At 41.3% G+C, this 25,340-nt stretch overlaps 3 protein-coding genes across 4 annotated transcripts; 2 read left to right on the top strand and 1 right to left on the bottom strand.

Moving 5' to 3' along the window:
• Positions 1-460: 460 nt before the first annotated feature.
• On the top strand, positions 461-5,093 carry aldoab (aldolase a, fructose-bisphosphate, b). Its single transcript, XM_031843117.1, has 7 exons — positions 461-560; positions 1,804-1,920; positions 2,705-2,971; positions 3,058-3,218; positions 3,924-4,182; positions 4,320-4,519; positions 4,677-5,093. The coding sequence occupies exons 2-7, from the start codon at positions 1,809-1,811 to the stop codon at positions 4,767-4,769; spliced, it is 1,092 nt and encodes a 363-aa protein (XP_031698977.1). The 5' UTR covers positions 461-560; positions 1,804-1,808; the 3' UTR covers positions 4,770-5,093.
• Positions 5,094-5,779: 686 nt separating this feature from the next.
• LOC116381192 (chymotrypsin-like protease CTRL-1) lies at positions 5,780-12,571 on the bottom strand. Its single transcript, XM_031843118.1, has 6 exons — positions 12,468-12,571; positions 11,777-11,791; positions 11,502-11,670; positions 9,840-10,108; positions 9,236-9,384; positions 5,780-9,108 (listed from the first exon to the last, which is right to left on the bottom strand). Exons 1-6 carry the CDS (start codon positions 12,520-12,522, stop codon positions 8,743-8,745), a joined length of 1,023 nt encoding a protein of 340 aa, XP_031698978.1. The 5' UTR covers positions 12,523-12,571; the 3' UTR covers positions 5,780-8,742.
• LOC116381190 (uncharacterized) lies at positions 7,098-23,975 on the top strand. 2 transcript variants are annotated; one of them, XM_031843116.1, is made up of 15 exons: positions 7,098-7,191; positions 7,389-7,473; positions 16,002-16,142; positions 17,984-18,292; positions 18,407-18,700; positions 18,859-19,164; positions 19,464-19,574; positions 20,171-20,332; positions 20,759-20,989; positions 21,089-21,139; positions 21,238-21,492; positions 21,594-21,941; positions 22,074-22,352; positions 23,137-23,406; positions 23,625-23,975. In XM_031843116.1, the coding sequence occupies exons 3-15, from the start codon at positions 16,091-16,093 to the stop codon at positions 23,654-23,656; spliced, it is 2,700 nt and encodes an 899-aa protein (XP_031698976.1). In that variant the 5' UTR covers positions 7,098-7,191; positions 7,389-7,473; positions 16,002-16,090; the 3' UTR covers positions 23,657-23,975. The 2 variants fall into 2 exon arrangements, with proteins under 2 accessions (XP_031698976.1, XP_031698975.1); XM_031843115.1 differs by having other exon boundaries at positions 7,099-7,191; positions 20,675-20,989; positions 22,074-22,346.
• The last annotated feature ends 1,365 nt before the right edge of the window (positions 23,976-25,340 follow it).

The raw sequence follows: 25,340 nt of genomic DNA, 5'->3' as shown, positions 1-25,340 counted from the left end.
CAACTAACTGCACTTGAAAAGTGTATGAAATCTACTATTTTACTCATTGCAGCATACACTCGTACAGCTGCTTACACTGTAAATGCTTTAAACTAGAATTTACAGAGTGCAGTGATGTGGTAGGAAGATGCATGATTCTGTTTAAGAAGAATGTGGTGAGCGAAGACATCAAAGTGAGGCTAATTCCTTCATGTCATTTCTTTTTTTTCCAAATATCTACCTGCCTATTCACACTATGCCTTCACACAAAATATCTACTTGTCTTTCTCCTATACTTCCCACCCTAACGCTCCCTGACTATCACTTTCTCTGCCATTCACTGAAACACTCTTTGCCCTTTCACTGGCTGCTCACCAACATTAGTTAGTCCGGCCCAGTCTCTCTGAAGGTCACGAGCCATCTCTGGTTGCGCCGGTTCTTTTTATAGCCGGGCAGCTGAAATGTGAGGGGTCACAATGGGAGGATAAATACTAGGGCCAGCGGGCTGCAAGAGTGTCGCAGACGAAAGCCGGATCTTCTCCTCCCTCTCTCTTCTCTCAGCTCTCCTCCCAACCTCAAAGGTAAAAGAACAGAACATTTCACAACAGCTATGACATAAATGCATTACTTTAATTGGCCTTTTGTGCTTCCTGTTTCATATTTTGTTCCTATAATGCATAAAGGGCACGGCCTAATTGGCACATACTAGATATGTAATTTCTGGTTCCCGTGAAAGCAAGAGATTCAGTATTTGAGAGCCATATTTTACCCACAGACGTTTTCGCTCTTACTAACCTCTGATATACTAAAACAGACCGAAATATCTCAGTTATTTCAAATATACATTCACTGTTGTCCCTCAGCATTAAATATCTTCATGTTTCATATTGTTACACAATGCAGTAATTGTCATTACTATGTGGTTTAGCTCATATCTCATCAGTGGATCACTGGTTGTTGCTATGCCCCTCTTAATCTGATGAAAAGTTTCCACTGCATTGTTTCTGTGAGGTCATTTGTGACTCACCAGTTTGACTCCTTTTTTTAAACTGTCTAAATTTGTCCAGGCTGTGTGTTGCTTAATTGAGTGACTTCTGAACAGAAGGGTGTGAAGCTGCACAATTCTCTTTAATCTAATGCCTTTTCTTGCTTGGCCAAAGGGCTTTCATTGCCTTGCAGTAGTACACTGTGTATATTTAGTCCAGCCAAATGATAGCGGATGCACAGACCAGACAGGGGGAAGGGTGTTGAGGAGGTGTGTGATAGAATAGCAGGGAGGTGGAAAGTGGAGGGGAGGGGGCAGTGAAGGAAGAGGGAAAGGTCAGGGATAAGAGGCTAGAAAATGGAATAGGTTACTCACATGCTTGTCATGATTTTTCAAGGGTGGTCAGATACAGAGGAGGGTGCGAGGGCTCTCTGACACTGGATCCCCTTTGCCACTGCATATTGGGAGTGGGGAATAGTGTGTGACCCCAGCACATGAAGTGTTCTATTGCACTGGAACAGTTATAGCTGCAACAACTGCAGTCACACAGTTGCGGCAACAGCTGGTCCTTTTTATTTTAGAAAATATAAAACAGACAGGAAACATCAAACCACATAGTCAGTCTCTTCTTTCCCCATATCCTTCTCACAGTGAACTTCTTTCATCAGGCAGTTTCTCATGCATTCACAAGAAGAACCACAGCCCAGAGTGTTAAACTCTGCACCTTGACTTTTGTTGAACTTTCTCCCGATGCACCTCTGCGAAAATTAAGTCCTGTGTCTTGCCTATTAGCCAATTGAATATTTCCTTATTTCTCTACCTTTGTCTTCCTCCTACAGTCAGGATGCCTCACGCATATCCCTTCCTCACTCCTGAGCAGAAGAAGGAGCTCAGCGATATTGCTCAAAGGATCGTCGCTCCCGGCAAGGGAATCCTCGCCGCAGACGAGTCCACCGGTAAAGAATTTCAAGAAAATGGTCCCATTATAGTTTTAAAATATCATTCATCATTTAGGATGATCAACATTCATCTGAAAAAGCAAGTGTAGTAGATTACCTCATTAAACTGACTGCCAACATCTGGTTGTGAAAAGTGAAACCAATATAAAAGTGACTTAAACTTGCATTTGTTCTACTGACCAGCAGGGGGCGACTCCTCTGGTTGCATAAAGAAGCCTGATTGTATAGAAGTCTATGAGAAAATGACCCTACTTCTTACTTGATGTATTACCTCAGTAAACATTGCAAACACTAGTTTGTAGTCTTCATCGATACAGCTTGATGTTATTTTAGTAAATTAAGAGTAAAATAGGCGATAAAGCAGGGTATGCTTTAGGGCGTGGCTACTTTGTGATTGACAGGTCACTACAACGGCGGTATCCAGTATGCCAGTTGTCCCTGTTTTAGTCTTACAACTTAAACCTTTTCATGGATTGTTTTCAGTTCATGAAAGTTAATTGTAACATTTTGGCCACCTAAAAATCTCTTGTTCGGCTGTACTTAGCACTTCCCTCTGCTGTCACTTCTGGTTGCAAAAATACTACAGAGCTGGCGTGTGTATATGTGATAAGGAAGTTACTCAAAACCTGTGTGAAATAGTCATGAAAACTATGACAGGCTCAACTGTACATTTGTCAGAACTAACACTTGTTTTGCAAGTCTGTAAAAGCTCAAACGAATACTCAACAAACAGCACAGATGGATCCAGTTTTCATTTATCTTGTGTCTCCTGAACCTCTAGGCAGCGTTGCCAAACGCTTCCAGAGCATCAATGCTGAGAACACTGAGGAGAACAGGAGGTTGTACCGCCAGCTCCTCTTCACCGCTGATGACCGCATCAACCCTTGCATAGGTGGCGTCATCCTCTTCCACGAGACCATGTACCAGAAGACTGACGGTGGAAAGCTCTTCACCCAGTACCTCAAAGAAAGAAACATGGTGGTGGGCATCAAGGTTGACAAAGGTGTTGTCCCCCTGGCCGGAACCAACGGCGAGACAACCACCCAGGGTGAGCGAAGAACAGATCGAGACGGTCAACATCTTTTAATACCTTTGTCTTACTTACCCGGGGTGTCCTCTCTCCCTCTTTCACAGGTCTCGATGGACTGTATGAGCGCTGCGCCCAGTACAAGAAGGATGGTGCTGACTTCGCCAAGTGGCGCAGTGTGCTGAAGATCACCCCCACCACTCCTTCAAGACTGGCCATCATCGAGAACGCCAATGTCCTGGCCCGTTACGCCAGCATCTGCCAGATGGTAAGAAACAAAAGCCATAATTAAATGTTTTCCTTCATGGCAAGGACAGATAAAAGTACTGTATATAAATTATCAGTAGAAAAAAACCAGTGTGTGTCAGCTCAAATACCAACTAAATTATAGTAAGGAATTGGCAATGGCCTCAAAAGCTATATCAACACCTTCACTTATTGTATCATGAAAAAATGTAGCGTTTTTTGTTTTGCATGACATGCATTTATTGTCAGTGGAACACATATGATAAGTTATCTATACCGTTCAAAACCTCTGAACAAGCAACCAAATGTAAATCTTCTGCACTGTTAAGTGCGTATATTGCAGATAATGCCAACTCACCATGGTTTCCAATTAGGCCTCTCTTATCAATAAATTTATCATATTAGAGATTTCTATTTCTTCTGTAAATGGAGAGATGAAAGAAAGCCGTTTTAACCTCTGACCCTGATAGAAGACTGAAGTAGACTTATAAAGATGAGATTCAGAAAGCCTGTGTTGTAACTTTGGAAAATGACGAAACAAATACAACCTCCTCAAATTTAAACCCAGTTTAGAAACCACTGAAACAATAAGAAACTATTAAATACTATACACTATGACCCCACTGCGGTTCTTATTTCTTGCCTCCTTGTTATACACTAGCCTTTGACAGCCCCCCGCCAATGCTAACACAGTCATTTTGACTCCTTTTGTCTCTGCCCTTCTCAGCACGGCATCGTCCCCATCATTGAGCCTGAGATTCTCCCTGATGGTGACCATGACCTGAAGCGCTGCCAGTACGTTACTGAGAAGGTCCTGGCTGCCGTCTACAAGGCCCTGTCCGACCACCACGTCTACCTGGAAGGCACCCTGCTCAAGCCTAACATGGTCACCCCCGGACACTCCTGCTCTCACAAGTACAGCAACCAGGAGATTGCCATGTCAACTGTTACTGCCCTGCGCCGCACTGTGCCCCCTGCAGTCCCTGGTGAGCTGGACGCACACAATACTCTGTTGTTGACATGCACACATTTGCAAAATTTGCAGACACAATACAGTCTGCATGACGTTCACTGAAATGCCTGGACATGTGCATTGCTAAACTCTCATGCGCCTCCTGTACAGGCGTTACCTTCCTGTCTGGTGGCCAGAGTGAGGAGGAGGCTTCCATCAATCTGAATGCCATGAACCAGTGCCCTCTGCACAGGCCCTGGGCTCTGACCTTCTCATATGGCCGTGCCCTGCAGGCCTCTGCCCTCAAAGCTTGGTGCGGCAAGAAGGAGAATGGAAAAGCATGCCAGGAAGAGTTCATCAAGAGAGCCCTGGTATGTGTGAAGAGAGATAAAAATGTTAAAAAATATATATAAGTATGTCTGTATATATAGCAGTAGAATTTAGTTCTGAGAACTGTACAGATTGCAAACATCAGACTTCAATATTGTATTGTGCATTCAGTAAAACTGTCTTTTTTGTCTCTCACAGGCTAACAACCAGGCCTGCCAGGGCAAATATGCTTCCTCTGGAGTTAGCGCTGCTGGTGCAGATTCACTGTTTGTGGCCAACCACGCTTATTAAGCATCGCCACTCAATATTTCCCTTTCCACCTTTATCCTTTCATCATGGAAAAGGCCATGACTTCATAGGCACCACCGATGAAACTAAACAACAGCACTTTCACCGAATATTGGTTGAAAGTGAAAGAGAAAACTTCCGTTTTGGGTTGTTGCTGCAGCCATTCTGAGAAAATGTTCTGCCTCCATTCCCTTACGTTTTATTTTTAAAACCTTTTTTTAGGTGAAGATTCCCACAATGTTTTACACAACTTGTAATATTTTTTCCTTGGCCTGATACCACCGAGTGAAGTTAATGGTACCATGGAATAAAGTATTTACCCGTTCATGTTGCTTTACTTCCTTTTTGAGTCTTTGCACTACAGTTTTTTATGTTCACATGTAAACAACAGTAAAGAGCTGTGCCTTAACAGAAGTAACAAGAGTCAGAAGGTGTTACAGAGTTGGTCTTTACACGTCGACACAGTTCTGACAAGAGGCCTAATGAAACAACAAGTGAAAGTATCTGTGTGGTTGAACCAGACTTCAACTAACCAAAGACTAAAATAATACCAGTTCCCAGAACCACCAGGTCATCTAAGGAGGGGTGCACCGACCCAGGTCGGAGACGGAGCAGGTCAAAGCCCCCGTGCCGCTCAGTAGTGGGATCGCGCCTGTGAATAGACGCTGTAGTGCAGCCTGAGTAACACAGCGGGACCCAGTCTTTTTACACTCTTTCTACTGTTCAACAAACAGCTGAGACAACAAAAAATATCTTTGTATGTTACAACAGCTCCACCGCAGCTTCTTTATATTCTAGTTCCCATGAAAACGTTCAGAAACTAGTTGTGTTTGTTTGTCCTACAGCGCCTCCACTTGGAGGAGACGAGCAATGAGCATCAATCACAGCAGTCAGTGCAGCACCACAGATACAGACAACTAACGGGGCTTTCTTTACGACATTGGACCCTTACTGTAATAAATGTAGCCTACTTCTCAATATGAAGCAACAATAAACAAAACAAAACAAGTTTTTTGGACCATGAATGCAGCTTGTGTGTAAAATACACTGAGTCCTCTGATCTGGGTGATGAGACGAATAACTACTGATAATATGACTGTGACAGAGAAAAACTTATAAAACCAGCGATAATAAATTGGTACTCTTTTCTCATGAATATGTTAAAAATAAAACAGCATTACAACTACCATGAAAACTGAAGTGATAGCGGTTATCCAAAATGTGTTGATGTAAGTTTTTCTGTTAGGTTGCCCACCATTAGCAAGTAAAATATGATAATTTGTCAATTATTTTTAAACTTTAAAATCATAATACTCATTAAAGTTTTTTTCCAAACTGAAATAAAATACCTGACCAGAGTGGCTTAGCTAAACAAGTAAATAAAATTATTGTGCTGCAATAATTTTTTTAAAGTTTCGTTCTCTGTCAAGAAAAGCATGTTAAGCTGTGCTATATGTCACTTTGTTCATCCACTCCTCTAACACTTAACGTTATTTACTAGTTACGACAAGGTGTTTTTAACTGGTTGATGCCTCTATTTCACCTAAATAAGCAAATAAGACCATCATCGATGAGATTGTCTATTTCTATAATTATTGTTCTTAACGCTTGTCAACAGGTTTGATTTCCCGCAAAATCTGATGAAACGATTTACGGCACGTAGACTGGAAAACCTGTTTATTTTCACAGGCAAAGTTTCACATGTGTTAGTCAGTTAAAAGCAAGCAGGGGGATTTTCCTTTAGAGATTTTTATTTTTAATATTTGATATCATATTTTTACACATTGTGGTTATAGCTGATACTGTAGGTCAAGATCAGCAACATTTTAAAATAAAGAATCGACAGATATGTAATATGTCTATTTTTTATAGCCTACATTTCGGGATCACCGTATAAGGCTCTGGTAGTCGTATACGGTGTCTCTACGTCACACCTCCGCAGTCCAAATGTGTCATTTCCGTTCACTGGTTGCAAAAAAACAAGATGGCAACGGCCAAAATGCTGAACTCGATGCTTCAAAACGGCAGTCCACAACCCAACGAGTGACATCATGACTAGGTCCACTTCTTATATACAGTCTAGGATTTAAACAAATAAGTTAATAATAAAGTTGGGTGAAAATAAATCAGTAAGGGAATTAAATGGAAAGTAATTTAGTTAAATAAAGATATAAGTAAATGGTGCCCTGGAGATTAAGATTGACATAAACAAGGGAGGATGTAAATAGCTGGGTATATTTTAAAATAAAAAGTTGGGGCCAACAAACTCCAAAAACTCAGATTGTGAATTTAGTTTCTACTATTGCGTTTGATTGGTTACTTAATTAAGATATTAGTTAGTGTCACCTGTACTAATTGGTCAGGAAGAGGGAGAGACGCAAGAGAAGGAAGGAGTCCAGGCAGACAGAGAAGGGAAACAGCAGCAGTAAGTTTAGACAACAACTCGCACTTTTCTCTTTTTAATCTCGGTTGATTAGCTGTTTGTGTGTTTGCATGAGCCAGAATTCTGTGAGTAACTACATTGCTTAACAATAGCAGCTAGCGGGAGTAATGATGCTAACTGCTCAGCTGTCGGCGGCTAACTGATTAATTGATGTATTGGTTGCATTTCTCTGGAAACAGCTGTTTAGTGTGCGTTCCGAGGAGGATTTGATCTCTGCTGCTGCCTGGTTCCATCTTTCGCACAACGAGCTGTTTCTCCAGGACTGTGAGTTGGACTTTCTTTGTTTTTGCTATGTTAAGGACAATGATTATGTTGACCCACCCGAAGCAAACATTAAGCTCAGTTTAGTTCAATTTAGTTTGCATGTGTTGGCCGACTGTCCGGTTTAGAGTTAAATATTTCAGCTGGGCTTTTTTAAGTGGGAAATGGTGGTAAAAGGATGACAAATAGAGATTTATCCGAAGAACCTTGAGAGGTTTTAAGTTGCATGTGGAAATAATAGCGGTAGCCCTACTTTTGTTTATTATTTCAAAGGTTAATATTTGTTAATTGAAATTAGTCTTATTTCTGTTATTTCTCCACGTTGGAGTGTGGTCGCATATAATAGTGATATCCAGTCTAAAGCATTAGTGGCTTTGGCACGGTCTGAATTTGCAGCGGGAGGCTGTCTGAACACAGTGCAGAGTCGCCGCCATCTAGTCCGATTTTTGTTAGCACTGCGCCGGACTCCTTTTAAATGTTATATTGCTTGTCAGCAACTAGCTTTAAATATTGTGGCATGTGGATGTCGAGAAATGACTTCGCGAAGTAACTGATAAATATTTCCCTCTGAACCCCAAGCAGTGTTTTGCTCCTGTCACATTTTAAGCTTTGTTTATACTCGCGCTTGTGCACCGTATAGCGCAAGCCTCCGCAGACGGCGCACAAGCTCCGAGCATGAACAATTTAATTTGACTCGCAAAATATTTACTCAAATGAAGATTTTTAAGACTTCCTGTTTATAAAGCATTTCAAAACGAATTGGCCTATTTTGTTTAATCCCTAGACATGTAAATAGTGCTTTTTATCAGTGAACTATTTGTGACAGTCACGTGACTACGTGCGTCAAGTTACACAAATGCAGAGGTGCTGGATAAGGCTATGAGGTTATCATTCACACAAAGTACTTTTTAAAAATTGTGTTGTGGAATCTGAATAAAACTCAAGGCATCAAAATCGGTATTGAATATCTTCAAACTATTCCCAGAAATGGTACCAATTCAGACTAAAATAACTAAATCCATTCATTTTCTTTAGTTTCAGATCTCAATTTTAGATTCTTAGTCTTTTAATTTCCTCCCATTGTGACTGATGGAGAAAAACAGACCATGTTTTATTATTTGTTTTAATATGAAGGGTGAATGGTTTTATATAATTATCTTTGAAAATGAGAGATGATTTCAGAAAGTAGTATAATCTTTGTAAAATGGTTAAAAGACAAACAACTCAACACAACAACAGAAGAAATCTAGATGTTTTTTGCGTTAAACTGTGCTATTGTGTTGCAATGTTCGACAGGAACACTGCCACTAAGATGACAAGAAATGTAAGCTCAGTTCCAACAGATGAGGCTGCTGTGGAAGCTGATGTGGAAGTTGTATTTGGAGCTGCTGTGGTCCCATTTTCAGAGACTGAGTCACGGCACATAAAGCTGTTGTCTTCGTCAGTGCCACTGGAGCTGAATGTCACAAAGCTAACTTTTGCCCCCGCCACTTGATCCAAGATCCAAGTCTGGAACTGAGATACTCGGGCATAGACTTCAGGGAAACCAGCCTGGGCACAAGGTATTCCAAAACTGGTAATGCCGCCCTGGATCCACTGTGAGGCTTGTTTGCATTGCAAAGGTCCACCAGAGTCCCCCTGAAAAAGAAGGGACGATACAGTTAGTTGATACTGGGGATGGGTACCGGAACCCAAAATTCTCTGGTGCTAAATTATCAAAGACCAGATAATTCAAAATCCTACAACAGTGGATTATTATTTTAACCTGGCATGCTCCTTTGTTCTCTTGTCCCGCACAAATCATTTCATCAGTGATGTTTGCATCTGCTACTGGGCGGTAGTTGCAGCTGCACTGCTTTTCTCCAATGACGGGAATCTGAACCTCCTGCAGTGAGTCAAAGGCTATTAAGGGCTCTGTGGGAGGAAGAGTATAAAGTCAGAAGATGGTGTTTATTGCCGGTGTTTTTGCACAGTTTTAAGGCGATTTGTTTTTTGCTGGTTTTCTCATCAAATAACTTTTGTTGATCGCTGAGGTTTTGTTATTGTTTTTGTGTGTGTGTTCTGAGACGAGCCCAACAAGAGCCAAGAAGTCTTCTGACAATGCAATAGTTCTTGCATCATCATCATTAATTAGTTTGTGTCACACTGAACCCTGGGGCCGACTTACCGAAACTGGTTTTGAAAAAGAGCTGTGTGACTGGAGGATTAACTGTCAGGAAACAAGACTACGAGTCTGAAGCATGCTAGCGGCTCTGTAAGGCTGCACCAGGCACAGCAGTATGCTAACATGCTCACAATGTCCATGCTAACATGTTGATGTTTAGCAGAGTTACTATCTTGGGTTATCATGTTAGCATGCCAATACTCACCATCCCTTCCAAGTCTGCCCCAACCAGTGGCCCAGCAGGGGGTGGAGGTGTGAAACTGGCTGGAGTTACTTGCCAGACAGACGGGTCTGATGTAGTCGGTGAATATGACGGGGCGTTGGAGCTTCATAAGGGCAATGTCGTTGTTGAACAAAGTGTTGTTGTAGTCGGGATGGACGATGATCTGGGACACGGTGCGGCTTACCTCATTAATGTTCAGGCCAGACTGAGTCTCTCTTCCAAAGTAGAGAATCCATGCACTAGGTGAGCTTCTGGATAAAAGAATAAATCAATGAATACAAATCATTAAGATTAACAGGTTGCAACAAGTTTTATCAGAACTAGACAGCATGTGTATCAGTACATTTCAGTTCCTCAATCAAGGAAAAGCAAAGATCTGACCCACACCACTCTGATAGTAAAATCCTGTTTACCAAGAATGAAAAGAACCAGAATCAACATAAAAGATGAAACGGATGACCTGGGGACGAAATGAACCCAGAGATTAAAAACTTGGTTTTCAAACAACTGATCAGAGTCTTTGAGACCAGGAATCACCATTGCAACGGGTGAATAAAAGACGGAGCCTCCACTTTAATCTGGTGGACGTAGAGATATTTATGCATTTATATGTAGACTGTGCACAATTTGATTTAAATTTGATTTATTTTCTTTTTAAACGGGGCCTGAGTCAGAGCGAAAGAAGTGACGTTTATAACGGCACCTCCGTTTAATGTGGCGTTGAACATGTGCATCGGGCAGCGAATAGCATCCTAAGCTTCATACAGATTCTTTTTCAATTAAAATTACACATTAGGAGCAACAAACATTTTAGTTTAAAACTCTTAACAGACTGCTGTCTTCTGTGTCAGTGGTTCTTTTTTTTTTTTAAATGACATAACCAAACAAGAAAAAAGTTTAAGCCACCCAGCTTCGATATTACATGGAGAGGTATAATATTCCAAGTCTAGGTAGGGTTTATGAAAAAATGCTTAAGCCAATTTATTTCAAATATATTATTGAAAACTCCAAAAATGAAGCTTACCTTTCTTTTGTAAGAATTCATGAGAATTGTTTTCCTCAGGAGATATTTTCCATATGATATTGAAGAACATTTGGTCGATCTCTTTCAGCAGTTTGAAATCAAGTTGCAGAGCCCAAGCTGCATATGTCAGTCATGAGAATTATTCCTCTTTCCCCTAACGAGATTCCTTGGGAGCCATTAGTTTAATTTTCTTTGATTTGTTTTGTATAATATGATTGAAATGTAACAGACAGAGATTTGGTTTTGATTTTGCAAGAATAGCTGAGTTGCATCTGCCAGCTGAGTAATGATTCATTTTCTACCAATAGAAGATCTTTCAAGACACTCGCTGTAATATGGACTGCAACAAGCTTAGCCACTAACAGGAAGACGCACAGAGAGGTGGGACATTCCTGTCTAATGCCTCTAGACAGATTAAATATAGGAGTTTTACCGCCCATTAGTTTAATACAACTATTAATATTCTTAGAAATTGTTTCGATGGCTTTTGAAAATAATGATCAAAGCCAAAAGTCTGTAAAATGAACGGATGCTCCACTTTATCGAAGCTCGAAAGCTTTTTAGATGTCTGACAATAAAACAATTAATCAACAGATGCAGGTGCGATGAGTTTTTCTTACATTGTGATGCAGTGGGCTGCTGTGAGTACCCACTGGTCACTGATCAGGGTCCCCCCGCAGATGTGAAAGCTCGCGAAAGTGATGTGCATGCTGACCTGCCAGGGCCATGATCCAGCAGTAGCATTCTCACCACCCACTATCCTTGTGTTCAGACGTGCCTGTCCACAATCTGACAGAGCATAGACAACTGTGTGTCAGTACAAATACAATAAAGTGAGGCTGATTCATGAGGGACGCTTAAAATGTTGGAGTAAATGAAATGTGACTGTGCTTACCCTGAGCCTTTGACCCTGTAGGAAAGAGAGAGGAGTATTAGTAATGAAGTAGATATGAGTAACTACAGACACTAGGTGGCACTACAGTTTCAGCTACAATGCAACCTCAGGAGGCTTCAGCTCAGCCCTTTCGGCCGGAGCCTGACACGGGTTAATGTTACCCTCTGACATGAGATGCTGCGTTGAGGGCTCAGCAAGACATTTCTCTGTTCTCAGCTGAGATTGCCGGCATAGCGCTGCAACACTTGTCTTTCGGTTTTATTGAAGGCATTCACTTCTAAGAATTCTAACATTCTACAGTATTGTTTGTATTTTTATTTGTTATTGAATAAGACACATTTCAGAAAAGGTTTGGCGTGTTTGTAATGCTGAGTGATTAAAAAATAATATCCGAATACCCAAATTGAAACCGAATACATGCACAACGAATGAATAACACACTAGTCGAATATTCATGTCCAGCCCTAGTCTTTATGAAGTTCATATTCGGGTCATATTTAAAGGTGTTTTTAAGTCTGTAAAAGAACCAGACATTTCAGGACGGTACAATCCAGCACATCTACATTTAAAAAAATTACCATAAAGTCAAAACCTCTCTAACACTGTTCACAAAAACTAAACATGAGCTTTAAAAGAGATGATATATTGGTTTGAAATACATAATAAACTGGTAAATCAGTGTAAAGCTCACCTTGTCCAGCGAGGACGGCACATATCGGGAGGATCCCCACAGTCCAGGCTGCCATGCTGTGCTGTCACAAACCTTTTGCCTTCAGTCAGCGCAGAGAGCTCCTCTGATTGAGCGTCATAGTTCATAAACACTGCAGTGTTTTATACACAGTGAGCACTCCCATGCCCAACCCTGTTTTTCAGGGAGCATTGAAAATTGATGGCCTCAAAGATAACATAGGTCATTTATCTCTTTTTCAACAACATAATTTTACCAAAGGGTAGCTTGTAGTTTTGGTTACCCGACTAATTTACATAAGTTAACGTGGATTTCACAGGATACAGACTTAGCTGGCTTTCACTGTAACAAAGCTCACGGTACCGCTAGCTACTATCTCTCTCTCTCTCGGAACGGTGAATGTCCTACCAGAAACTTTGGATCAATGTCGCTCCTTATTTTCACAACCCACTTGCAACGGATTTCAGGATGTACAGGAAAATAGTGAAAGGTCTTACTCCGTCAGCAGTCTCTCCTCTTGGCATAGACAGTGGCTGATATCTCTGGGGGCACCAATGATAATCATGCACTTGCATGAATGTGACCATGTGCAATTTTGACTTATGCTACCATTTTATTCGCAGTCTGGCACTGTTGCAACAGTGGAAAGACTAACCAAGACTGAATTGTGTTCGACGATGAGTTAAGAATGCAGTTAAGCCTGCTCTTAGTTAAGTGCAGAAATCAGAATTGTTTTATTGCCAAGTATGATTCACATGAAAAAGGGCTTGGTTATTGGTTCATGACAAAAGACACATTCCAGTACTATAAGCAACGTGGAAATTTGCCAGACAGATGTGCCTGATGAGAACGCGGAAACATTCGGCCAATAATATCATCTGTCGCCAACAGTTAGTTTCAGTTCCGTATTTCCCTTGTTGGAGCGTCAACTACGAGAAGTCTTTGTGTCATTAAAGCTGTTTTGTTTTTATTGCTTCATGATTTAGTTTTTCTGCAAACATTTTACTGCTAAGTAAGCTAACCAACACAGGCCAATGGTCTGAGGCTAGCATGTGGCTAATACAACAATCTTAGCTAACATTGCTGTTTTGTCAAATTACTGTTAGGAAAACTGACTTATGTATTTTACCCTTTTCACTTTGCCTCTTGTGGACTCGTGTATGTTTACTAGAGTAATTACTGTTGTGAAGTACAAAAATGGAACAATTTACAGACCTGAATGTCAAGGACTCTACTCGTTTACGTCAAGATTTACATATTTCTTTTGTTCTTTATGTACATTGCAGCCATAGGAAAAAAAATTCTATGATTTTTAAGATGGAAGAGTTTGACTCCAGTAATGCTGCTGTGAACCAGGTAATGGCTACCAATTGCATGTTAGCTACTAAAGAGTTACTTTGTCCTTAATCGTGGGCAAGCAGCCTTTAGATGCAAATGCAGAACGGGTTAAAACAATTACTGAAGTAATTTACATAATAGCAATAGCAAGTTTATTTCTATAAAACAAGGAACAGCCATAACAAATGATTAAGTGATAGTTTAAAGTATATATAACATTGTAATTAAACAGAAATTAATATTTAAAAAGATAAGGAATATAATTTAAAGTACATAAAATAAAGACTGTAAAAATATTGTAGCTCGATCATAGGCACACACCTGCATTTCTCTTTTTTTTACATTTGTTGCACATTCTGGCAGTTTGTTGCAGTTGCATGCAGAATAACAGCTACATAGGCATACAGCCAATGGTGGAACTAATTGAAATGTAATCTATTTATTTTGTGTTTTCAATTTCACATAAGATGTTTTTTAGTTTTATAGACTATTGTGACCTGTTGCCTTTAGGGAAAGTGTTTGTTCAGTGTTTGTACAGTTTAATATGTTCTTTTATTTATTTTTTTCAAGTTTGGCAAAGTTGCCAGTGGGCAAAATGCTCCCTCAGTCCCCAGCAGGAGGACTGTGTCCGTCTTGGACTCGTTTACTGCTGGTGTATTAGTAAAGATTGTCAATGTGCAGTCACAAATGTTAATATGAAATTTACTTTATTTTACTGACAGATGTAGATTCTGGTTGAATATTTATCTGTGTTATTTTTAACTGTTACACTAACCCAAACACAGCTTGATATCTATCTATCTATCTATCTGACATTAATCTATCTATCTGACATTAATCTATCTATCTGACATTAATCTATCTATCTGACATTAATCTATCTATCTGACATTAATCTATATCTGACATTAATCTATATCTGACATTAATCTATCTGTCTGACATTAATCTATCTGTCTGTCTGACATGAATCTATCTGTCTGTCTGACATGAATCTATCTGTCTGTCTGACATGAATCTATCTGTCTGTCTGACATGAATCTATCTGTCTGTCTGTGACATGAATCTATCTGTCTGTCTGTGACATGAATCTATCTGTCTGTCTGACATGAATCTATCTGTCTGTGACATGAATCTATCTGTCTGACATGAATCTGTCTGTCTGTCTGACAGATTCACATATTTCAGACTACCAAGCACAAAATCCAGCAGCGTTTGTATGCAGATAAATTACTATATGGTTTATATTGCCTCAAGAAAAACATAAATATATGTATGATTAGATGATGTTGATTTGAAGCAAGAATCTTGCAAAATCTGCACAGCTATAGTAGAGTTATTTCATTCCTTCCATCAGCAGGTGTGTCCTCCATCAAACCCTTGTTTCCCTCCTCTTCTCTCACCCCCTTGAAGTGCACTCAATCTTTCGACCTGATGAAAGGAATGAGTGTCAGTAAAAAGAAGAGAAAACATGACGAATCAGAAAGAGCACAAACGGGGAAAGGGAATGCGTTAATCACCTCTTTCAAACACCTAAAAGTCTCACCTTTGTTTCTATCCAAAGTAAAGCAGAGAAGGACCAAAAGAAACTAACACAGACACCCTGTGTGATCTCCAAAATAAGAAATTGAAATGCTCACTGACTGTCTGTCTGATAAGACCAATCAAAGTGCAAAGTCAAACAATTTAAACAGCAAATCGAGTTAATGAACATTCAGAGGAGGATGTTGTGGATAAAAAAGTTATCTCGATCAAAGGCAGCGATCATGGCAGGAGCTGACTAAAGATAGACGGCCTGTACAGAGGGGGAGAAAAGAGCCATTATCCTATTTTTATCTTTTTTTTTTTTTTTTTTTTTTTTTTTTTTTTTTTTCTCCAAATTCAAAAGCACACTAACTTCTCCACAGATAGGCAAGACTAAAACTCTACTCTGAGTGTTTGCCCACATAAGCTCAGTGGGATCACCCTCTCCGTTTGTTCATGGCAACACTGCACCAATGTAAAGTAGCCCCAAAATCTAGGCCGGAGGCCCGTCTGAATTTTAAGCGACCTATTTGCCCACTTGTGTGTCCCTGCACATCTCCCTTCTCCTCGCTCCGTCAGACCTCTAGGGCTCGCTTATTTAAGAGGACATACACATATCAAGGGCCTCCTTTCACTGAGGCCCTGGGACAATATTTCTTATTTCCCATCTGGCAGGACAAACCCGCCCCCTGACACCTCCTCGCTCTATATAAGACAGCAAAAGGGCCAGATGATAAGAACCTGGTCTCAAGACAAGCCTGGCCATGCGGTGTAAAGTCCTCGCCTATGTCGTCCTCCTGACTCTCATAAAGCATGGTGAGTATTGTGTCATTACACTCTCAGGCCAGTTACAAAGACTGCATTGATGTTTCTTCACCTAATGAGCTGAACAGGTGAAATTATAGATATTGATACTGAGCTGTTTGAGATTTCTCTGAATTTGAAGGCTTGTAACAGGAGTGTTGAACAGTTCCCAATGCAAAGCATTAGTTTGTGTCTTTCAGTGGTTTACTTGGTGGGAGTTAGAATAAGTGTAAAAGTACAGATGTTGGTCATATTCAGATGTGTCAATGTCAACATTTACTTGACCTTTTATTTTGGGTTGATTCATGGTGTACAAGTATCTGAACATTATGTGTAGAAGGTCTGAGCAACATAACGCATAAAGTAAATGGGACTGTTTTATAATCATATTAAATTTACAAGATAACCATTCAACTAATTCATTGTTGCAATGTCAATGCTTTTATCCATGTTGTCCAGCCCCACAGTGTAATAATTCACATGCGCTGAAAAATTACAAAAGCTAAGTAATTATTTAGAAGTGAAATCCTTGTTTACATACAAGTTGGCACACTTCTCTGTCTACCTTACCTATGTTGTCATGTCTAGGTGATTTGGGATATGATCAATACTATGGTTGCAAGCAGTGACAAATATATTGTCATTATCAGACATTCTGTATTTCTTCCAAACTGATGTAATATAGGCTCAAGTTCTCTGATTTGACCTAAATGTTTTGAATTACTTTAATCAATTCGGACCACAAGTGTTGCTTCGTTGGTGGATTAGCATGATGTTTGACTATTTGTACTTTTGTAGCCAAAAATACACACCAAAGCAGAGCATTGGTTGCATCTTTATTTAAAAAATCTCATTGTTGTCTTTCCTGTCAACCTGCTGTAGTCGGCACATCTATCACACTTAACAAGAGGTGCAACATAAACACTTCACACTGAATAAAGCTTTCCATTGCTTGACTCTATACCTGCCCACAAGTATTTATTGTACTAGTTACTAATTAAGCTGATTGGTTGGCCAGACGGGACTCAAAGGCTTTATATTTACTCTGATTGAAGGAGGTATACTGAGTTTACTGATTTACGGTTGGGGATGAAAAGAAAGAATGTGCAGCGGAAAATTTCATGAAACTCAAAGCCCTGACAGAAAGTTCCTTATCACTTTCAGTTTTTTGACATGTTAAAAAAACAAACTTGAGAAGGCTACATTTTGCCCAATCTCAAGCATGCATTTGTTCCTGTATTTTTCTAATGGCAGATATTAAGTGATTGAATAAAAAAAAAATAATGGGCTTAAAGGGAGCTATAGCCTTGTGGGTAATTACATTACATAGTGGTACTGTGGGTTTATGTATTTTGTGATAAAACACTGGAATGTTTGTTATCCGTTTAACACACAGTAGTGTAAGTAAACACAGAGGTTTCAGAGTCAGCTATAGGACCCAGTAATGGTATTAACACAGCAATATCTATCTAAAGGTTTGCTCACAGTAGCTACTGATCACAGCAGACCAAGTAAGACTGTGGAAGCAAATTCTTGACTTTATTTAACCGAATCAAGGTGGTTTTTATTTCTTATGGATTCAAACTTTCATTTGTAAGAGGATTAAAGCGTCATTTCTACTTTCAAAAGACAGTGTCGCATGTTAGCTTGACTCGGGTCATAAAATATCTTAAACAATTAATAAAATACATTTAGCTTAAAACTGCATTTGAAGATCGTTAACCAAATATTATAGGCACATTTCACTAAAAGGTCTCATCGTAATCTCACAGGACCCCCCCATATGTTGCAGTAGGAAGCATCAATGAGCTTCTTATTTCCTCTCCCTCTAAACTGTCTTTCTCTGCCCACAGTGTCTCCAAGTGAAATACAGGCCGGCCCAAATACAAATGCAACCCTCCCCTGCAATGTGATGCTCCCGCTCCCTGTAAACGAGTCTCTCCTCGAAGTCAACTGGATAAGTAACGGCTCCGACATCGCCTCATTCAGAGAAGCAGCGACGCACATAAAGGAAGGCCTCAGTTGGGACAGCAGCAATTTCGTCAACGGGGACTTTTCGCTGACGGTCCTCAGAGCCGCTCTCGACCTGCAGGGGGTGTATGAATGCACGGTCAGCTACAACTCCACAACGCTGCACTCCAACATTACATTTAGCATCCTCGGTATGTCTTTGTGCAGTTGTTGAGGTTTGATTTGAACATTTAGGTTCACATTTCAACATAAAAGCAGGTACAAAGCTCAACCTTTCCCCCTCAATTTAATTTGTCTTCTTTTAGCTTCCCCCACTCTGTCAGTCCCTCAGCAGTGGGTGGTGTTGGAAACAGAGAGCCAGCTTAAATGCCATGCAGACGGTTTCTACCCTCCTCCTGTCTCTTTCTCCTGGACCAGAGATGGGCAGGTGATTCAACCTCCCTATGATGTTGAAGGTGAACAGACTCCAGATGGGTACTATATGGCTGTGGGCAACATGACCCTCTACCCTTCCCGCGAGGACCAGAATGTGACCTTCGGCTGCAAAGTGTCGCACAAAGGCAGCAATCAAGACCTGGATTTCCAACTCAATATCACGTGTGAGTGACGCAAAGACACCGCATGACTTTGAACACAATCACTCATCACATTTTTATGTAGCGCCAGAATAGCTACTTCCGTCAACCTTTTCTTTACAAATGGTGTCAACAACTGCATGAAGCCAAATATTTTTAACGTTTTCTTTGTCACTCCTCAGACACTCCTTCTGTTGGACTTTCCGCCTTGCCTTCGCGCCCCGGGAACACTCCTCTCACTCTTTACTGTGATGTGGAGAGTTTCTACCCAGAGGAAATATCTGTGTCCTGGGTTCAAAACGGCACGGCCCTCCCTGAGCCCCCCGCCACTGAGCAGAACCCAGATGGGACCTACAGAACCAGACACTACTATACGTTGAGCCCTGAGCAGAGGGAGCGAGGTGGGAAGGTGGAGTGTGCAGTAAACCAACCTGGGGTAGTGCAACCAGTCAGTGGCTCAGAGCACCTGGAGAAACTGGACCCCCAAGGTATATGTTTGACAAGACAAGGTTTTCTAAGAGATGACTCCGGGTACAATTCACACCTCTTTTACAATATTTTTTTCACTTTGAATGATGGTTTGATGGATAAATTCCTGAAAATCAGATGCTGGAACTGCAAAAACAAACAAAAAAAAAGTCTGTCTGTCTAACAACAACAACACATTGATGTGCTACGTGTGGAAGCGGCACTATTATTAGTAACTTGTTTGTCCTGTTCTTGATGCTTTCACGCTGTACTTCAATTCACATTCAATTTACATTTTTCTCACACTGTTCCCTCTCAGATGAGACTCCGGTGTTGACGAAATCAGCCAAAGCATCTGTGGCGATGATGTGTATCTCTATTGTGCTGGTCTTCCTGCTCTGCTTTGGCTTTTCTTGGAGGAGAAGGGATGGTGAGTCAGCGGGCATACATGCATGCCACTGTGACCCCGTAAAGGAAGTAAAGTCTTCTCGTGATCCTCGACACAAGTTATGCCATAGTATCGACAGAGATTGTTTTTACTTGTTCTGGTTTTATTTGAAGGCTTTTTAGAGGCCCAGAGAGGAAAAATATATTTGAATTAAATTCTTCACAAAGGAAAGGAAAGTGTTCAATGATTGAAAAATATAAAGAAACTTTGGGATAACAAAATCATGTTGTGACCGCTCAAATTTATCTTTGGACTCCGTGTGGGGTCTTGACCCACACATTCCATAAGATCTACAGATATGTAAAACACAAGTGAATAAAGTTACTAAAAAAAGGACCGGCCGATGCAATGTCTTAAGAACTTGAAACCGCAACGCTTCTGTCCTTTTTATTGAAGTGTCGCATCACTATCAATTACCATCTTAAGTACAGACACAATGGGTTGAGCACTTGAACCAGCAGGTTGTGAGGAATGCATTCACTGGATTAAAATGCTGTCGGAAATGTTGTCCTCAGGCCACCTTTCTTCCCTTTTGTCTCACTGACTCGTTGATCTCCATTCTTTCTCCCCTCACTCAGAGAAACAGAAGTCTTTGAATGTGTCAGGGATCATCCTCCCGCCACGCGTAATTGTAGGTCACAAGGGCAGAGTGACCGTGAGCATTGAGGGCAGGAGGGTGGACCGAGTCCAGACGGCATGGTTCCTCGATGACACCCCGATCTTTGACACTTCTCTCACAGGTAGGAGAGCTGGACACATCCACATAACCAGCAGTTTGCTGGGGAACGCGTCTTTGACCCAGTCTGACAAAGTTTGACAGCATGATTTTGTGACCCAACTCTGACCCAACTCTTCTGCCACAGAACTAAATTATGAATTCTAGTGGAGATCACAAAGTTTGTATATGATCACTGTCAGACTGTGGGAAAAGATCATTTTTCCAACCTTAAAGAAATAGTTAACATTTTGGGAAATATGTCTTTTCGCTGTCTTTAAAATATCTTTTATTTGTATTGCAACTACCCCTAAAACACACCATGTTTTCTCTTTCACGCTAACAATTTACAATCTTGCACACATAGGAACCTCCAAAGCTAACTTTAACTGCCTCTATAACCCCCTAACTACCATCCATCTGCCCTACGGTCTAACTCTCACCTCCCCAGCGTCAGAGAACGGCCCTCTGCTTCCCTCCAGAGGCGAGATGGGTTACTACAAGCTGCACACTCAAGGCCCGCTGCACTCCTCTGGAAGTGGCACTCAACAGCTGATCTCCTCCCTCACCTTCATTCCCCGGATTTCAGTCCACAAGGCAGCGGTGTTTAAGTGCCAGGTGTCCTACATGGGCAAAGATAAGATCGTGGTGGAGAGGGTGTCTGAGAAGTTTACGATCCTGTGTAAGAAGAGATCTTCACTTATCCACTTTCCCTCTGTTTTTTTTATTTTATCATTATCACAATTTAAGAAATAGACATTTTTTAAACTTTGTCTTTTAGCTGCTCCAGAAGTGTCAGAAATCCAGCTGGCAGAGACTCCAAGTAACTCTGGTAAGGCAGACAGATTATCGTTCAGCTGTAGTTCAATACATTATGAAAAACATTGATTGTGAGAGGCTACCTACATCCACGCAATTTCTGTCTGCCAGATGTCATCAGCATGACTGTCCAGGCATCACATTTCCATCCGGACGTCATAACCTTCCGCTGGTTCTGCCAGGGGAGTGAGCTGAGCCCTGTGGCCTCCCGGGCCTCGTCCTCTCCTCGACCCGATTCTGAAGGCTTCTTTGCAGCCTCCAGCCAGTGTAAACTGCCCCGCAGTGAACTGGAAAAGGGAGGCACTAAAGTGTGGGTCAGTGTCCACCACATCGCCCTGAAGCAGCCGGTCACCCGCGAGACCAGGGGTAAGAAAAAGGGGGAGGGAGGGAGGGAGGGGGGGGGGAGGCATGCAAACTAATGATTTGTTAAAAAATGAAAGCTTGAATTTCCACTTTATCCCAAATAGGATTCATCAATAGGCCGTGTGTGTCCGAAATCGTTGGCTCCGGTTCTTCGCCAGGGCAGACTTTGACCCTCGGATGTGAAATCACAGATTTCTACCCTCCGAACATAACAGTCACCTGGCTGAGGCTCCGAGAGGGGGAGCAAGATGACCGAGAGGAGGAGGTGATAGAGGGAGAAGAGATGTGGGGCCCCGTACAGACTCATCCCAGACTCTTCAGGGCAACAGCCACTCTGAAGAGAAAGGCAACAAATCAGGAGAAAAGGGAGAGAGGAGGAGGAATTATTTGTAGAGTGGAGCACTGCTCCCTCCAGGAGCCTGTTGAGAAACACTGGAGAAACGTTGACATCGGTATGAATCATTATAGACGCAACAGCTTTTGGATGTTATCTTTATAATATGGAGGATATTCCTACAATATCTTAACTTATGGAAAATGTATTCCTTTGCATTCACTTACTCTTTCTGTTGTTTTTCATTCAGTTGCTCCCTCCATTCCTCCATCGCTCTCAGTCTGTTGGAGCAGTGAAGGGGTCGGTGTGTTCTCCCTCCTGTTGAAGGGAGGTTACCCTAAGGTGAAATTACTCTGGGCGGCGGGAGGACCCACTCTCTCACCATTGGTTTCCAACGAGACAGAGGAGATAGGAGATGACGGACAGAGGGAGCTGAAAAGTGTGTGTGCCCTGGAGAGGTCCACAAGCCTGCCAAGTCCGACAAACAAACAGCTGGAGAGACGGAAGAATGGACATGCAATAAGTACTGGTCATTACCGTATCTACATACGTCTTGTTTTAAATAATGGCAGTTCAGAGGAGCTTTTCTTTCCGTTCCACTAGCCTAAACCTCAGTGTATTTTCTGAAAGTTTGTAATACAACAATGTTACACATCAAAAGGAGCTCACTGTACATGAGGAGTATACTACTAACAGTTGTGTAATGTCTTCTGTTGCTCTGGAGGACCGACCTTAAAGTCGTGGGTTATTTGTGGCTTGGGTTTGGAGTCTACACGTTTTTTTAATGGGAAGCCTGTGCTACGAAGTCTGGGTGTTGGGTTTAAAAGACACAGGTAGGAAGAAGACCTGGTAGGGAGCGTGCTATGAAACATGCTATTTCTGTTGCATTGTGGGAACTGTAGGAGCCAGCATGTACATACTGGAGTTTGAGCCGTAATAGTCTGCATTGAGTTTAACCATTCTTTTGTTTGTCTCAAGACTTTCTATTAAAGTGCAACACTAAACCACTGAAATACCCCTTTATGAATGTTTCAGGAAAGTAGATTTGTTTTATTCAGCCCTTATTATTTCTCCTCCAGCAGTTTCTTTGAACTTATCAGGTTGGCAAAAAAAGTTGCATTATAAGTTGAAACTTAATGCTCCTCCTCGACACTGTTTTTTCCTGAACGTTTTTAACAAGTTAGTTGGTGTTGCACACCTCACACTGTAGCCACAGGGGTATGATGTGAAGACGGCTTAATCCAAATTACATCATGCAAACTGGCCAGTGCAGTATTCCTATTTCTTCATTTGTTACTGCTCTCCTGTTACAGAAACTAAAGCTGCCGTCACGGACCCCGACACTGACGGAATAGAATACATTGATGGAGATAATAACGACATTGACAGAGACGAGGAAACCAAGTCAGAAGTGGATGAGGACGAGGACAGCGACAAAGAAGGAGAGGAAGACCCGGGAGCACTGCACATCAACAGAGTCAACTTGAGGAAGGGCCCCAGAGAAAATGAGAGGCCGCGTTTGAGAGTCTGCGTGGAGATCACACACACTGCACTCAAGCTTCCTGTTTATCGAACCTGGACAGGTGAGACCCAGCATATAATAAACATACGTGTACATGCACACATTACGGAGTCGACATCATGAAAGACCCTCGCGAAAGCCAGGAGGTCTCACTGGTTGAGGGGAAGATTACCGATATGGCAGCTGTCATTTTGCTGAACAGAAAAAAAGTAAATGCGACACTCAACAGGAAGTTTGTTAATGTGTTTTTTTTTAACTTTATATTGTGTCCTCTTTCAGAGCCCAATGAGGAAATTTCATCTTCCGCATGAAAACCTTGATGTGTGCAAGAGTCCCTCTATTTCATATATGCCGTATAATACATCTAATATGTCTTTATAGTAGATGAGGAGTAGTCATGTTTTTAGGATATCCAACTGTTTTTGATGATGTGGTTTTGCATCCAACTTTTTACTGTATTTATTACCTTATATTTTTAATCTGTCATCCATTACTATTTTTTCCAAATTCATGATATTTACAAATGTTAATATTTTTGTACAAAGAATTTTACAATTATAATCCAGGTTTGTGGATTTCTTTTTTTAAAATCTGCTTTGGTAAATAAAATCTAATTACATTTTTTTTGGAGAGATGTCTTTTTGTCAGTCATTTTCTTTGTCAGAGAAAATTAGTCAACATTGTTCCTGCAGTTCTCTTCTGCTCAGTGTTCCATCTGTTGTTCAACCGCTGAGATGAGATCTCATTTTAGAATCATACTTCTGTTTTTTTCGTTTGCTGTTGCACTCTGACCACAGTTGAGTGTCACTTCACTGTGCCGAGCAGAGGAGGTGATGCGTGGTTGAACTGAGTAATTTAAGTTGTTTAGTTTAAAACCACCATGGCTGTCGACAGCATGAAACAAACAAGTTAAAAATAAATAAAACATCTAAATATCCATTAAGACAGAATCTCTTAATTGTAGAATCTATCTATTTTTTGCAGAAGAGTGACAACAAGTGGCAATAATGGTTAATGCTTGAAGTGTACTTGTGAAAAGTAATGTCAAGACACGCATGCAGCAATATGAGTTTGCCATTGAAGTCTAACATCATGGTCATACCAGGCCAGGTACGGTGGTCGCAGCAAAACCCCTCAGTGTATTGAGCTAAAAAAAAAAACGGTGTTTTAGTGCTTCTTCAACTCTTCATTTGTACAAGAATGTGTTACTTAAAAAAATGAAAGTCTGTTTCAAGCGCATCCTTAGGGTTTAAAGTGTTGTGTGCAATATCTCCAATTTGAACACCAGCCAAACAAATGCAACCCAGTCTGTTATGTGCAATTTAGGCTTGAGGGACTTCATAACAAGCGAGGTTGGCAAAGATTAACATGAGTTTGTTAATTGAGCGACGGCGACCATAACAGTCATGGAGACATGTTCTCAGAAGCTCAGTGTCACACATCAACTCACAAATCATCACGCACACTTTTGCGGCCTGAAGCTCGATGTGCACATCCGCAAACTGTGCAGCACGTACGTATGCTTGATGCACAGGCGACAGGCTGTGTTAATCACACTCTTCCTCATAATGATGCACCGGACATTTGTCTGTATGAGGAACTAGACGCGACTTTATCAGCGGAGTTGCCCGTCGCTGGTCGGGTTTTGGATGGAGCTTGCTGCAGGGTTTTTTTTATGGAAAAGTAAACTGCCAGGGTCGGTTAGAATTAGCCAGCGTGGTCACACCTAGAATACATAAAGTCAGATGGTCAGAGAGGCAACGAGGAGCAAGTTTTGAAGATGGACCCGGACGGTCCCCCCTCCAGGGTGGACAGGACTTTCTGGACAGTTTGGGTGAGCCGCTGCGCAATCTATAACCAAACGTGTTTTTAGATAACGGCTTTAATTTTAATGTTAAACGCAGTGAAATGTGGATGGAAAGTCTCCCTCCTCCTGTGTGTGTGCGTATCTCTCTCTCTCTCTCTCTCTCTCTCTCTCTCTCTCTCTCTCTCTCT

This window comes from Anarrhichthys ocellatus, unplaced genomic scaffold (genome assembly GCF_004355925.1).
Source record: "Anarrhichthys ocellatus isolate YVR2014 unplaced genomic scaffold, GSC_Weel_1.0 scaffold4, whole genome shotgun sequence".
Classification (NCBI taxonomy): Eukaryota; Metazoa; Chordata; class Actinopteri; order Perciformes; family Anarhichadidae; genus Anarrhichthys; species Anarrhichthys ocellatus.
The sequence above is the reverse complement of the archived record's forward strand: the minus strand, read 5'-3'. Positions and strand labels throughout refer to the sequence as shown.